The 16,523-nt window shown below is 35.3% G+C and overlaps 1 protein-coding gene across 1 annotated transcript in view; it reads right to left on the reverse strand.

Annotated features, from left to right (window-relative positions):
• Nucleotides 1–5,415: 5,415 nt before the first annotated feature.
• LOC125683171 (U1 small nuclear ribonucleoprotein A-like) overlaps nucleotides 5,416–16,523 on the reverse strand; it is a 36,804-nt gene continuing 25,696 nt past the window's right edge. The window contains exons 6-7 of the mRNA XM_048924032.2: nucleotides 7,810–7,942; nucleotides 5,416–5,988 (exon numbers count right to left, since the gene is read on the reverse strand). Coding sequence (XP_048779989.1) covers nucleotides 5,829–5,988; nucleotides 7,810–7,942 — 293 coding nt within the window. The 3' untranslated portion in view covers nucleotides 5,416–5,828. The remainder of the gene's footprint in view (nucleotides 5,989–7,809; nucleotides 7,943–16,523) is intronic.

Below are 16,523 nucleotides of genomic sequence, written 5' to 3' on the forward strand. Positions count from 1 at the left end.
AGTTTGCTGATACTGTATAAAATCTAAATGCATACTTGGGAATAGCAGAAAAGGATGTACTTAAAATGGTAATTTTATAACCCAGGGTATTGACTCCAGAATGGTTACATGCACTTTTGAGGGCATTGAAGTTTTAAGAACACGACTTGTTTTATACAGTTGCTTAACATTAGAATTTAGCTTTGATATTCAGAACAGGAATTTTTTTTTTAGATTTCTTGGCCCTTGGGAGTAGCGATTCTTTTTCGCTAATACTTGGGTGACTGATAAGACCTGTGGGCCTCTTGTTGAATATTTATTTTAGTTACTGCAAAATAATTCAAGTGTGAACGATAATACTTAGTATTTCATTCATAGTTTAGTTGAGGTTCTTTCGTTGAAGGTTGACCAATCAGATAAGCTGTTTCATAAGTAGGCGGGACAGAAATACAAATTGTCAACATTGAAAATGGCGGATGTCAACCACAAAGGGAAACCTGTTAGCGATGAAATTCGCCTTGAAATAATTTTCCTCTTCGAGCAAGGATTGTCTTCTGGCCAGATTTCCAAACAAGTAGATGTTACAAAATAGTTCAACAGTTTACCATTCCCGGGTCAGTTCATCCAAAAACGAAAAAGTCGCGCTCCCCAGTTAAATTGACACAAGACGTATTTTCCTTCATAGAGTATCTTAAAAACAAGAAACCTAGTATACATTGTAAGGAAATACAAAAATTGTTGCTCGAAAGAAATATATGTACAGCGGATAACGTCCCATCGATCAGCATGATTCAAAAAGCTATACAAAAACACTTGTCTTACAAAACGTGCCGTTGGAGACACTAAAAGATGATCATCAACAAAGGGTGAATAATTTCTTGGCAGAAATATTTAGTTATCGTAAAGAACAATTTCATTTTTTTTTTTAATGAAGCCTCAATTATCAAAACCTCGGGTAATAGAAATTATGGACATGCCCTAGTAGGAGAACGAGCAGTAGAGATTACCCGAATAGACCACACCTACAATAATAATGTCGACCAATCAACAGAACTCATACTACAGAAGGGGCCCCCTTCTGTCAACTGATTAACATCTGATCCGACCGATCGATGCCAATGACTAAATTGTCAACAATGACCGCATTCACACATGAATTATTTTTGCAGTAATAATACAAAAGACTTTTGCGGATGTGAACTCAGGATCTGCGGTTCAGTAACCCGATACCCTATCCATTGAGCTATGATGACAGACAAACAAATTGATCGACATAAATAATTTCACAAAACATTTAAAGTATTCGATGTATAACAACTATATTTCATATCTAGTGAATAGATTTTTGTGACCATGGTATCAAGATGCACCATCTAAAAATAATCCACCATAGGAATTTTTTAAAATTTTGTTTACTAGCTGCTTGATTTATTTGACTAGCTATAGTAGATATGAGAAGAGCATGTTTTATTGAAAGAAATTATATTTTCATACAAATCTCTTGGTAGAAAGTTGCATACAAGTGCATTATGCTCTATGAAAATATGAAATAAATTTAATCATTTACCACACACATTTTTAGAAAATTAGATTTTTCTTATTTTTACAAAGTGCAAAAAAGTCAAGAGCAAAAAGGTTGGCTTCTAATCAGTGACAGTCATGTGAATTTCATTTACTTCACCTTCATTTAACAATAAACATTTATGTTGATCTAAATCCTTCAAAATTGTCCATTATTGTTTTGTTATGCATTGAATACCTTAAATCGCCATATAGTCATAAAATGTTTAAGTATTGGAAAATCTCGGGAGCACTGGTCCAGACAAGATCATATAAAATTTACATGGCACTTTCCCGACATGATGCAGATTCTTTCAATATGGGCCAAGGTGAACAATGTGGCCCATGGGCCTCTTTTTATATTTACTGGCGTGCTTCCGATCTAGGAAATGATTGGCTAAGATCGGAGTGCTGTACAATGGTAAAACGCGTATTAAGCAAGAACAAATGCAACGACTAAGTGTGGCTATAGAAGTTGTAGTGGATAGACATAGTCTACCTCCATGCATGTACTTCTCGTCGCAAACATTCGTTTTGCAATCTGATTAAAATCAGCTCCTCGATCTGCTCCTCTTTTTTTTTAGCTCACCTGAGCTGAAAGCCCAAGTGAGCTTTTCTGATCGCCTGTTGTCCGTCATCTGTAAACTTTTTACATTCTCGACTTCTTCTCCAGAACCACTTAGCCAATTATAACTAAACTTGGCCAAAAGCATCCTTAGGTGTAGGGCTTTCAAGTTTGTTCAAATGAAGGGCCACGCCTCCTTCAAAAGGGAGATAATCACAAAAATAGGATGGGGTGATTAAAAAATCTTCTCGAGAACCACTGGGCCTGAAGAGCTGCAATTTACGTGAAAGCTTCCTGACATAGTGCAGATTCAAGGTTGTTAAAATCATGCCCCCCCCCTCCCCCGGTGGGTTGGATGGGGCCACAATAGGGGGTCATTTTTCATTCATGTGGAGACATCACCAAGATCAGTGAAGGGCTTCAAATTTAGGCCTATGCTCAGCCATTGAGCAGTGAGGGTTCTTTAGTGTGCCACGGGTCATCCGTTTTTAAGGTCGTCTCCGAGGACCCGTAACATTCACATCTGATGCCGTGCGTTTGACGATGGAACTGTCACTACATGTTTTAACAATCTAGGTATGTCACGGCCGGGATTTACAACCCCCGGCCTTCCGAATACAGGGCGAACGCTCTACCTCTAAACCACCGCAGCGGTGGTAATGCTTTTGATACCAAATTATGATTAAATGGATATTTAAAAGGAGCAGGTGTCCTTCACAAAACAATAAAAATTTCATGATCCAAGGACCGGGTTTTAATTCCGGGTGGGACTAAATTATTATAATAGTGACCATTGTTTTTAAACTACATAATATAAAGTTCATATTTCAATATGGTGAAAAGTTTCAGGACATTGTTTCCCATCCACATTTGTTATTTCCTCACAGAAAATGTATTATTTAAAAGAAAGAATAACGCATGAACTTCTTCTGCTCATTAACATTAGACAGGATTCATGAAGTCAGCTTAGCACTTATCAGTACTTTCATTCAAGGACTGTTTTTCATCAAATTCTTCTAAGTTGAGGTTTTGTGCAAGTCTGGACACTCAATTGCTACAGTTAAAATTACCAGCCAGCAAGTGCACACCCGTGTGCCAATTTTAAAATAACTAAATTTGTTATATGTGATGCAAACATTTAGCATTTGGAATTGAATTTATGTGGTCCTGCTAATTTTTAAAAGATTTTGCTAGCTCACCTTGGGTGAAAGCTCAAGGAAGCTTCTCTGATCACATGTTGTCCGTCATTAGTTCATCTGTCTGTAAGTTTTTCACATTTTCGACTTCTCCATAACCACTGGGCAAACTTTGCAAAAAGCATCCTTGGGTGAAGGGCTCCAAGTTTATTTAAATGAAGGACCATGCCCCCCTTTATACAGTATCAGCAAACTAAATAAGTCCTTCAAATCGTTATAATTTTGACAACACCCTGAAACCAAACCCTTACCCCTAGGATCATGGAATTTACAATTTTGCTAAGACTGCCTACTCCTTTTAAATACCTATTTAATTTCAATTTGGTATCAAAAGCATTAAAGAAGATGTTATGTAAATGTTTTACACATAAACACTATATACTAAATTTGGCCCCACCCTGGGGTCAGAACCCCTACCTCGGGAATCATGAAATTTACAATTTCGGTAGAAGCCTTCCTGCTCTACATCGCTATGTATTTAGTTTTTCTTACACATGTGTAGTTGTAAAGAAGATTTTTAAAAATTGGTCAATATTTGGCAGTTTTTGCCCTGCTCCTAAGGCCCAGGAATCCTGAAATTGACAATTTATGTCCCCCTTCTTCCAAAGATGCTTCATACCAAATATGAAAAGAATTGGTCCAAGAATTGTAGTGATCAAGAATTAGTTAACACATTTAATAACTGACCATTTTGGCCCCACCATCATACAAAAAACCCTACCCCTGGGATCATCAAATTTACAATTTTGGTAAAGGACTACCTGCTCTTTATACATGTATCCATTTAGTTTCAGTTTAGTATCAATAGCATGATCCTAATCAAGTTGGGGTTGTTTTTTTTAAACACATAAACATATATTAAGTTTGGCCTTGCACTGGGGGTCATGAAATTTACAATTTTGGTGGAGGCCTTCCTGCTCTACATCATTATGCATTTAGTTTTTCTTACACGTGTGGTTCTTAAGATTTTTGAAAATCGGTCAATTTTGGGCAGGTTTTGCCCCGGCCCTAGGAGTCCTGAAATATACAATTTATGTCTCCTTTGTCCCAAAGATGCTTCATACCAAATTTGAAAAGAATTGGAATGGTGGTTATGAAGAAGTTAAAAATGTTGAATTGTTGATGCAGGACAACAACCAATACGCAACTTCTGAGATATCAGCTCTTCTGTGATGGAGGTACGTTCACTGTTCTGTTGGACGCTTAGGTGGGTTCAAGATGTATACATATACTATAGACTAGCTATGTCAATACGGATAAAAGTAATGAAAGTGTAAATTTTGTTTATATCAGCCGTTGGTATACATTAAACTGACCATATCAAGAATGACATTTGTTTGAATTAGGCCATTAAATTAAATATGAACTTATTTTTTATTTCCTCCTCTGCACGAGTGATATTCTAATCAAAGAAAAATCGTGATTATACTAATAAACTTAATAATATTGTGTTTCCCTGCAGATTGGGTGGTTGCATGATGTCTGATAATCGGTCTTATGGCAATATATGAAGGCAGCGATAAGCATTTGTACCCACCGCATGTGGACGATAGTATGTTTTGCGTCTCAATGTGCATAAGAGTTCCACAAAGGGAAAGAACTATTGGGCAACTGGGAAATTGCGTATTGCATTAGGTCACCCGAGTGACCTAAAAATTGAACCTTCAAACAATTGTAGATACCATTGAGGACAGAATGATATGATACCATACCGATACTTTTGAAATGATATACTTTTTAGCTCTATATTATAATCGATAAAATAATTTTTTTAAAAATATATACAATCAATATATGAATTTATATTATTCACTATACAACTTATACAGTATTTTTACAGTGGATGGTAAGGGTGAAAAATATTTTTGAAAAGAAACATGAAAACTTTTATTAAAGTAAATCTGAATTTTATTACTGATGTATTAGAAAGATATTCATTATGAATTCTTGATTAAACTCAAAATTTTCTATACCATAACTTCCAAATTCGGATTGAGGAATTGGGACCTTCAGAATATATAGCTCTGACTCAGTGTTATAACAATTCACAATATTTGGGGGACATAATGAGGAAACCTGCTTGGCAATCATCTATATATACACAAACACAGTATATGATATTCATGTGTAGATTTTATTTTAAAATTTTAGCCTCTGAATTGATCAATTTTGAACCAACCTCAGTGCAAAGTTGATTTTATTCATTCATTCATTCCTGACTTGTGTGCAATGTCAAGAATAAATAAACCAATGTGCAGTGTTGATCACCCAGTCCCATTCCTGGTCAATGGCATCAAATACTACTGTTGATGACCGGATTTCTTCTAAAAATTACTGAGTAATGATATGCTTACACAGTTCTATGATTTTGCAAATCTGAGAATATATGAGACTCATCAGGTGCATAAATCTGACAGGGTGCAATGTCAGCAACAAATGCTGTTAAAATGAATAACACTATGAAATGATTCTTGATGAAATGTAATCATGAGTGAGAGATTTGTTCTTTTCCACTTTGAACAAAAGTTCTACTTCTTTGCATAAGATATCTTCATGGCATTGCTGGGAGTGATTTTGAATCCTTGTAGTGCATCTTTGGCTGCACCTGACTGGACTTCATTCTCAAATTCAACAAATGCAATATCATGGCGACCAGGTACAAGACGTACTTCCTTGAATCCTGGAAACCTAAAATAAAAAATTTTATTGAAAAAATTGTAATATTAAGGCCAAAAAAAATTAATCAATAGTTTCTCAGGCACCGCCGCATCAGGTTAAACACTGCCGCATTGATCAATTTTATTGCCATATTGAAAAGGGAAATAACTCAATTTTCTATTTTTCCGAGTTGAAAAAGAAAATTGAGTTATTCCCCTTTTCATATATGCTAATAAAAAGACGTTTTTATTTAATATACAATATATTTTTTGTTCAACAGTATTCTATGGATTAACTTTTTATAAAATGATTGGAATAATACTATTTTAAGTTGAGTAAGTATTATAATTGATATCAGACTACAAAAAAGTAAGAATCGTTTGATATCATTATTTTGTTGACTGACAAGGAAAAAAGATAACTTTGGCTTAAAAAAAAAAAAGAACCTGCCTGCCGCATTGAATTTTGAAATTTTTGGCCTGAGAAACTATTGATTAATTTTTTTTGGCCTAATGGTGCAATCAATATTGGAAAGTAAAAAGACGCACTTCTGTTACGAGAAGACATATCTTTGCATATATTCCCATGAAACTTTACATCATTGAATAATTCTAAGCTTTCTGATTGGCTGAGATCTAACAAACTAGAAAACAGGAGGCCTATGGGCTACCTCGTTCACTTTGGCCCTGGTAGTTTTTCAGCTTTTGTCAATTTCAAAAGGTATTTTTTTCATGAACAAGTGGCCCACAGGCCTTATCCGTCACCCGAGTACTATTTAAAAGTATCACTAATCCCAATTGGGCTATGAAATGTGGGGGAAAAAACTGCTGTTCTGAATATCTAAACTAAATTCTAATATTCCACAACAGTATAAAACAAAATTGATTGATTGTACTTTGTTTAACGTCCCTCTCTCGAGTCTTTCACTCATATGGAGACTGCACCATTGACAGTGAAGTACCGCAAAATTTAAGCCTCTGCTCGGCACTTGCGGCCTTTGAGCAGGGAAGGATCTTTATTGTGTCCCACCTGCTGTAACACAGGACCTTGGTTTTTGCGGTCTCATCTGAAGGACCGACCATTTAGTTGCCATTTACGACAAGCAAGGGGTGTTGAGGACCTTTTCTAACCCAGATCCCCATGAGATTATAAAACTTTAATGTAACAAGAGGGCCACAGGCCTTATCAGTCACCTGAGTACTAGTGAAATGTATCACTACTCCCAAGGGCTATGAAATCTAGAAAAAAATTCCTGTTCTGAATCTAATGTTCAGCAACTGTATAAAACAAGGTGTGTTCTTAAAACTTCAATCCCCTCAAAAGTGTATACACTGATGAAATGCTTTACATTATATAATATGTGTATTAACATAAAAAGATATGACTAATTTGGACCCACCCTAGAGTCAAAACCCTGGGTTGTGAAATTATCCATTATTTGTACATCCTTTTCCTAAGTATGCATTAAGATTTCATACAGTATCATTGATATAATTTTGACACCACCCTGAAACCCCTAGGATCTACCAAGGGGGGCATAGAAATAAGCATGAAAATGTAAAAATAGTTATCTCCAATTGCTGAGGATTGGACAACGTCAACTTCTATACCTCAAATTCTGTAGTACAGAGTACAATTTGGAGTTTGAAAATAAACTCAGAAACGTGACGACCAAACCTTGATCAGAATTGAATGATGAAGTTGGTTCAAGGCTCATGGAATGTTACCATCTTAAATATGTTTTGCATAAAAAATAAAATAAGATTGTATAGGTGGGTTGTAAAATGGGGATTATAAGCCGATTCAGTCATTAGGATTTGATGCTGTCAGAGAAATGAAAGTAGTACTCACTGGTTAAATAACATAGATAACATCATTTCGTTAGTTTCCTCTGGTAAGTTAGTGAGGAAGAGGATCTGATTGGGTGGTTGTTCTGGGATCGCAGTTGGAGCAGCAGGCTGCTGGGGAGGAGCTGTCGCCAAAGCTGAAACCAGAAAATTTAACATCAATATTCAAAGCTGAAACCAGAAAATTTAACATCAATATTCAATGCAAACTAAGCATGCATATCCACTGATATTATTTACTTTCCCTTAAAGGGACTAATTCATGATTTCCCCCCCAAATTTTGTTTTTCACTTTAAATGATCAAAATCTATAGTCTAATATGTTTAGTAGGTTTCACAAAAAATTAAGGTTATTCATCATGACAGAAGCTCATTATAGCGAGTTTAGTATTTGTTTTGAAAACAAAGATTGAGGTGTGTTATTGTTTACGAAGTTTTCAAAATAAAGGGATATTGATCCAAGTTTATTAGATATATCACATTTCAAGTATACTTTAGGTAAAACGTATCATTTAAAAGTTAAAAGTTGTGATTGTACAAAATGAAGATGCTTTAAATTACAAAATTAATGTTCACTGCTTTGTTTGTTTACATAAAAAGACTCGAGTCTTTGTTTACATAACACGGAATCAAAGCTAAGATACTGCTCTTATCCTTGCATTCAAATGGTTCTAAGGACTCGGTGCGTTTGGGGCCAAATTTGGCCCCGTGTTCAAATTAAAAAATATCCCTCAAAGTTCTTTAATAATTAAGGTATGTTTTTATAAAATAACTATCATATGTCCGTAAGAAGCTTTATTTTTATATAATACATACGTAAATACAGTATAGTTTACGATAACGTTGTGCCATTTTGACGTTACGTTATGCGACGTCATGAACAAGAAGGCTGTGTCTTATTATTATTATTTTTTGGCAAAAATAAATGTGCACTACATACACGGTATGTATAATAACGAGAGGGTATGTTACATACAGTGGCAGAAATGGCGAAGGTATGCACAGTGTAACAATAATTTTTGGTACATAGCGTTGTCATTCGTGCAACGCTTTGCAACCGTGTGCGGTGACTGCACCTTTTTAGGTCGATTCCGGGACCGTCTTGTTATTACATAGCGTGCCATATCAGTGTACTGTGATTATTATTTGAAAAGTTTAATTGACTCACTCTGAAAGTTTTCATGAATTGTAAATGATTCAATGTGACGGATGCTATGATTTGAATGACGAATTGTGTAACGGTATTTAGTAATTGTAGAGTAACCCTCATTCAATTAATTTTATCATTCAGCACATGTTTTTACATTTGGATTAAATTGCATTGTTTAAATATGAATTAAATGAATATCAATTCTATACATGGTGAGTGGGTACATGAAACTATACTTATGTGTATATATACACCATGTTCACCATATACAGGGTAACACGTTACGAATACTGGGTGATTAGAAAATTATAACAATAAAAATACTGCAGATATAGGCTTAGGCCTATATATAGTCGTATCGCACGACGGCATATGTACTGTAATGTTCAATGCTATTGCTATCCTTTAAATAAAAAGTAGGTAAGAATTACATTGAAATAGCTCTACTTTAAATAATATAAAAAAAAAAAAAAAATCTTTACTTAATATTGGTCGTTTCCATTACACTCTACCGGCTGAGGTAACGTAGTATGCAAGTTGACTAAATGATTTATCAACCCATTGTAACGTCACTTTTGAGAATTAAGTAACGTCTGTCCCTTTTGAGAAGTGACGTCTATATACTGAAATACATGTATAAATTGGCCTCGTGCTCTGCCACGCATTTAGCTATATAGATTAATAAGAAATAGTAGCATTTTGTATTTGGCAAAATGTTTCATATAATGCAATTTCCATTGATTAAAAGTAATTGATATCAAAATATTCCTAACAAGTGTACATGTCGCTTAGTTATAGGGACAGAAGGAAGATGGCATGATTAATATATACATGTAATACACAACACAAGGGAAGACATGTAAATATCGTATCGTGACATTGCCCCTTTAAATTGATGTTAGGAATTTTATCATTTGATGCGGTGTTAGGCGAGTATTTCCTTTTGTAAACAAAATAAGTAAACTTATGTAACAACACATATATAACAACATCCATAAACATGACGTCCATTTCCATGCTGTAAAAACGCTAAAAATATGAATGTTAAAATAAGAAATAAGTATGGTCCGCACAATATCACCATCGTAATTTTTTGTATGTGAAATGCTTACATATAAATGTTTTATGTGTGAAAATTTTAAAGTGGTGATATTATGTGGACCTATTCAAATATCTTCAAAAGTGGTTAAATTTTATGAAATTTTCCGGAAATTTGTGTTCCGTACGTATTTTGACTACGTCAATGTAGTAGAAATAAAGTTTCGGTTTTATTTTTGAGACAAGTGTATCTCTGTCAGTATTTTGCAATGTAGAAGTTTGATTCAACATGTACTTCATTTTTGAATAAGTCAGGGGGCCAAATATGATACCAAACGAACTTAGTCCTTTTGGTTGTCAACATTAAATGAGTTATATTTTTAATTTCTAACATCAAAAATGATAAATATTTCTTTCAAAAAACATGAACCAGTCCCTTAAAAGGATTTTTACCACGATTTTTAATGTAATTAAAATCAGAAGGAGTAACCTTAATAAAGCACGTTTCTGCTGTTATATTGTTTCATTACTCCCAATAATTGATACAAACATGCATTTTATCTGCACCTATTCAAAGCTTCCACTTCACAAATCGTCACTAATGAGCTATCTAGTCACATGATACGTCATAGGTGTCAATGTGCTGCAGCAGTTATGTATGTGTGTGTGAACAGATTCTATTGAAAGTCATAAAATGTACAGAATGGATAGTTAATGTTCTGATATCAATGACATCCCATTAGTATTTAACATTCAGCTATACATGCATCTTCACAAGTCAAGGGTTATTGATTCGTTACCTCGCACTAACCCTTGACATCAGTCGCTATTTAAAAGTTGGGCTCGAGAAGAAGCATATGATTGGTTTGCAGCCTGAAGCTGCAAACCAATCAGACAATGGCTTTTATATCGGTCGAAAATAAAACTAAACAGTAAACACACATGGCGAAGGCATTATGGTGTAAAATTTGTGGCCAATTAGTACAAGACAGATACCGTCGATTGATTTTCGGGAGTTCGTTTTGCTTGAAGAAACAATTAGACGAGGATTTGGGGTATGATCCGAATGAAAATGATGGATTGTCGAAGTACGTTTGTCGACTATGTTTTAACAAATTGTCCAAAATAATGCGAACAACTTCGTAAGATAGCGATTTACCACTGCCGGTTTTAGTCCCAATAAAAACATCTTTTCCATCTCTGATACATGATAAATAGCGACTGATGTCAAGGGTTAGTGCGAGGTAACGAATTAATAACCCTTGACTTGTGAAGATGCTATACATGTTGAATCTGCTGCTGTGTCAAAGAGAAATTCCATCAGCAAACATTAATTTATTTTACAGCGACATTGACAGACTCGGACGGAAATCCCGGTCACAGAAAGGGTGGAACATTTTGGTAAATATCTATTATAGAATAACACATTTCGTACGCCAACATTTTGTGTTCCCTTGTAGATTATAATATTCTTTTTAAAGCATTAGAGGTTTGTACATGTAGAGTGTAACATGCATTAGCCATTCTTATTGATTTAATTTACTTTTTTTTTCAAGGGGAACCAGTCATTTCATACATTACATTACATCAATATTCACGCATGGGGGTAAGGGTGGGAGCAGTAAACCCAATTTATTGTTGCATATGATTGATTGATTGTATCTTGTTTAACGTCCCTCTCGAGAATTTTTCACTCATATGGAAATGTCACCAAGATCCATGAAGGGCTTCAAATTTAGGCCTTTGCTCGGCGCCTACAGCCATTGAGCAATGAGGGTTCTTTAGCGTGCCACACTTACTGTGACACGGGGCATCTGTTTTTAAGGTCATCTCTGAGGACCCGTGACATTCACACCTGATGCCGTGCATTTGGCGATGGATCTGTCACCTATCTGTTTTAACAACTTAGGTCTGTCGCGGCTGGGATTTGAACCCGTCTTCCGCATGAGGAGCGAACGCTCTAACCTAGACAACCGCATGAAGATCTAAAATATGTGATCTGAAACTCCTCCGACTCTTACCCCGCTTTTATATCGTGATGTGCAGTGGACAGTCAGAACGGACTCCATATTGAAAAGTGGAAATTCAGCGATACCAACTGGTGTCGCTTCATTGCCTACCTTTTACAACTTTATTTCGCAGATCTACCATCCAAAACGCAAGGATTCGGTTATTGGATAATTATTCTACATGTTAATCATGACTAATACAATGCTATTTCTGTGTAAAAACTGTAACACTGACAAATGAAGCATTACTTTGACTTTGGTCGCCTCCTTGCCATTTGATTTCTTTGCATATGAATTCAGCGCACAAATACACAAAATTCTCATGGCATCACATTCAAGAATACTCATCTGATAACTGAATCCTATCTAGATCCGTGAAATAAAGTTGTAAAAGGTAAGCAAAGCAGCTGGTGTCGCTGAATTCCCACTTTTCAATATGGAGTCCGCTCTGACTCTCCCTGCACATGTCACAATATAAAAGCGAGAGCAAGAGTCGGAGCAATCTGAGAATAGTTATCAACTTCATGATTGCGGACTGATTTCAATATTCATGATGATGATATCGGAAGCTTTCTTTCTTTTCAAATATGTTAATTAAAATACATATGTAGTTGATTTGATTTTTGTGGGTTTGTGTTCGGGCAACAATTATGAATCAAAGTACTTAAAGTACTCGTGGGAGTTGAACATTGTGGAAATTCAGTTAGAAAAGATAGTACTGGAAGGGTAGGGGGATAAATGACTGAATATTATCATGATTTTAGATACAAATCAACTGTTGCTGTTTTTCAAAGCGTTACAACAGCAAACATGGATAATGGAAGGCCCATGGGCCACAACGCTCCTCGAGTAACTGAAGTCGTGTTGTTGTTTTCTAGAATTTCACCCCTTTATATTCTCATGAAAAATGTGACCACATATTATGGCCCAAACATTCAAATCAATATGGTTATCAATGCCTTGCAGTTATGAAGAAGTTTTTCCCCTGTATATATACATTCAAGTTTAATCCTAGTTATAGCTAATTCTAAGGATTCATTACTTGAAAAGGTAGTCCAATATGCTAAACTGTCACCTGAGTATACTACAGTCCTGTAGAGGATCAATGGAATGGTAAATAATTGTATAATAACTCAAAATAAATGAAATGCAAAAAAATTAAAAATTGTCGGGCATCGGAAATGCACAAGCCGAGTTGCGCAAGGAATGGGCATAGAGGGAACCGGCAGAAAAGTTTTCAAGAATTATCAAGCAGGGAGCAAAATTTTGCGAACATAAATTTCAGCCGAGTTAAATCCTTTGTGACCTTGACCTTTAACCCTTGACTAAAATCAATAGGCTTCTTTGTCTCATCAAGGGCGATAATCCATCTAAGTTTAATTGAGATCCTATAATTTGTTAAAAAATTATAGTGCAGAAAACAAAATTTTCTCCAAATTTCAGTCTATTTATAGCCACTGTGACTTTGACCTTGTGACCCCGGAATCGATAGGCTTCTTGTCTTACTTAATCGATCTAAGTTTGATTGAGATCCTATAATTCGTTCAAGAGCTATGGTGCGGAAAACAAAATTTTCTCCATATTTCAGTCTATTTATAGCCAGTGACCTTGACCTTTGACCTAATGACCCCAGAATCGATAGGCTTCCTCATCTTACTGAAGGTGACAATCCATCTAAGTTTGAATGAGATCCTATAATTTGCTCAAGAGCTATGGTGCGGAAATGAAATGTTGATGCGTGCCCGCCTGCCCGCCCAAAGGCACTTCATCAGATCATAAGCCGAGTTCGACTTCATCGCAACTCCGCTAAAAATGAAACACTAGTCAAATAATATTATTTATTGCCAAGGTATTTGGGATATTATACTGTGGCTCAAACAGGGGGTGAATGAACCTGACAGTATGGAAAGAATATAGTGGAATCAGACTTGTGATGCTGGAAATCTATAGTGATTAATAAACTATACATGTACAACATCCATAACTATTTTTGTTCAGTTTGTGAGGGAGAATCCTCATGTCTCTTTCATCTGTAGACAAATAAACAATGTGTTTTGACCAGAGCAATTTCCAATCCTTTTTGCAGCATAAATTCAACATTGTGGCAACTGGGTTAAACTTTGATAGTGAAGTAATACGTGGCAGCACCTTATCCCATGCTCTTAAAATTTCTGTTTGACACACACTCATGACATCCACTCAAACATTACAGAGTGCAGCAAAATCCCATTGCAATAGGGAATTCAAAATGGATAATTGGTACAAAATATGGTACATACTATTCAAAAAGGATAATGAATTTGACATATTGATGTCCTGGAAAAGGAAATTCTGACATCGGGGCTCTAAGCGTTTTCAAACATTGTCATTTGATAAAAGTGTTCTACATTTTTAAAAATAGAGATTAATATGTCTTTACATACATAGGTGAGAAAGTTTCCATTATTCCTAGCCGAGACATACCATGTATGCGCAAAAAATTCATAAACAAATATCACACTACTCACGAAGAAAATGTGGACCTTACCGTCATCAAGCGCAGCGAAACACGCCATTTCGAGATTATAGTCGACGAAAGCTCGGTAACAGTAATGAATAAGGTACACTCATTTTGTATCTATTTTGTGACTTTCTTTATTAAAAGGAACAGTTCTCTAATATGTAACGTGCAATTACTACGTAATTCAATAACTTGAAGCATGAAGCAGTTTCACTTTGCCACCGGATATAAGAAATTTTATTTCGTATTCCGATCCCAATCGAAAGTTGTTGACTGGGAATGACTGGGAATGACGTGTTTTAATTCAATCTACATGTAACATCTAGCATTTTTTATATCACATTTAAAAAAAACCCAAATATATACACATACACAATGTTGTAAAGTTATTTCTTGTAAATTTTCTGAGGTTTCGCACCATATTCGATATTTCACGCAACGGTGTCATTAGGGCTTGTGTGCAGTTGTCGTTCGTTTCCCTATCAATGTTTATAGGTGACGCTGCGTTACAAACGACAATTTTCAACTTATCTTTTATTTTTCTATGTCTATCAGTATCAATTTGATCGAAATCTTTGAATTGAATACAATATCATTGCATTTATTTACATGTCAATTATCAAAATTAGATTAATTCAGAAAAGTTACATGGATTATTTAATGGCGGATGTTTATAAAAGTTTATGTTGATTTACCTAGGAGTAAATCAGCTGACACAGAACCCCCGCTGACGACCACTATACAAATCAATACAAATTACTGCGCAGAAAAGTGCGTGATGACCCAGGGAGATTGAACATAGTTCAACTCCCAAAAATGGAATCAACAAGCATTCTGAAAGTATTGCATGGCAATACATGGTCCCCTACCAGTTGCAAAAATTACTGTACCACAACATCAGTGTGCGAAATTAACCATGGACCGATAGACAATGTCTATAGAAAATTGAGTCGGTCTATAACAATTGAAATAGCTATAGACCGACTTGTCTATAGGAATTCTGAGTAAATAACTTGTTCCCGCCGCTTATTAAACATATACCAGTTTATATGTATTACACTGATGTTTCTGTTCATCCCTTAGCTGTAATAAAATGTCCCACAATGTAACTACAAATCATTCGAACCATTTTCAACAGGGGGTGGGGATCAATTTGATATTTACTTCAATGGTCGCCATTTTCGTACAAATTTGGAGTGTCCTTTTTTGAACGGTTAAAATATGTGCAAGGTGCACACCCTGGAATCAAATGGAAAGCGGTCAGTACAACAAGTTCCAGCAAGGCTAAAGTCGCAGAAAATTAAGAGAAAACGAAACGTAGTAGACTTAGATGAAGAATCAGACAGTGAAACTTAGCTGGAACAAAATGAGAAAGAAAACAAAATTCTAATTGAAAAGCTTGTGCATGAAATTGAAAAAGAATTCAATTAAACTATGAACGAATTACCAAATCGAATTTGTGTCTATTATTTATTTTTTGATAACATTGAATATTGCATGTTAAATTTTGGTCTATAGGAATATTTTGTGGTCTATAGGAAATGAAATGACTATGGACCAAAAGTCTATAGGACTTTAAAGTTAATTTCGCACACTGCAACATTATTCAAAGTTCATTATGTAGGTTATGGTAAAAGGGAAAATTGGGGAACCAGGATAGGAAATCAACTACTATTCGAGTAGAGACTAGACCAGGTAAAAAAAAAAATAGAGTTCTAAGTTCAAGGGTCATAACTTAATGAAAAATCAACAGACCAAGACAAAATTCGAACTTGATCTGTAACTTGTTATGGCAAAGTAAGGTACCAAATATCAAATGAATATCTGCAAGTAAAACCAAAAACAGTCCGAAAAACGGATAATTCATGCTATTTTTCTAAGTTCAAGGGCCATAACTTAATGAAAAATCAACGGACCGAGACGAAACTTGAACTTGATCTGTAACTTGTTATGGCAAAGCAATGTATCAAATATCAAATGAATATCTGCAAGCACAACCAAAAAATGTTTGGAAAACTGAT

The sequence above is a fragment of the Ostrea edulis genome, chromosome 6 (assembly GCF_947568905.1).
Source record: "Ostrea edulis chromosome 6, xbOstEdul1.1, whole genome shotgun sequence".
Classification (NCBI taxonomy): domain Eukaryota; kingdom Metazoa; phylum Mollusca; class Bivalvia; order Ostreida; family Ostreidae; genus Ostrea; species Ostrea edulis.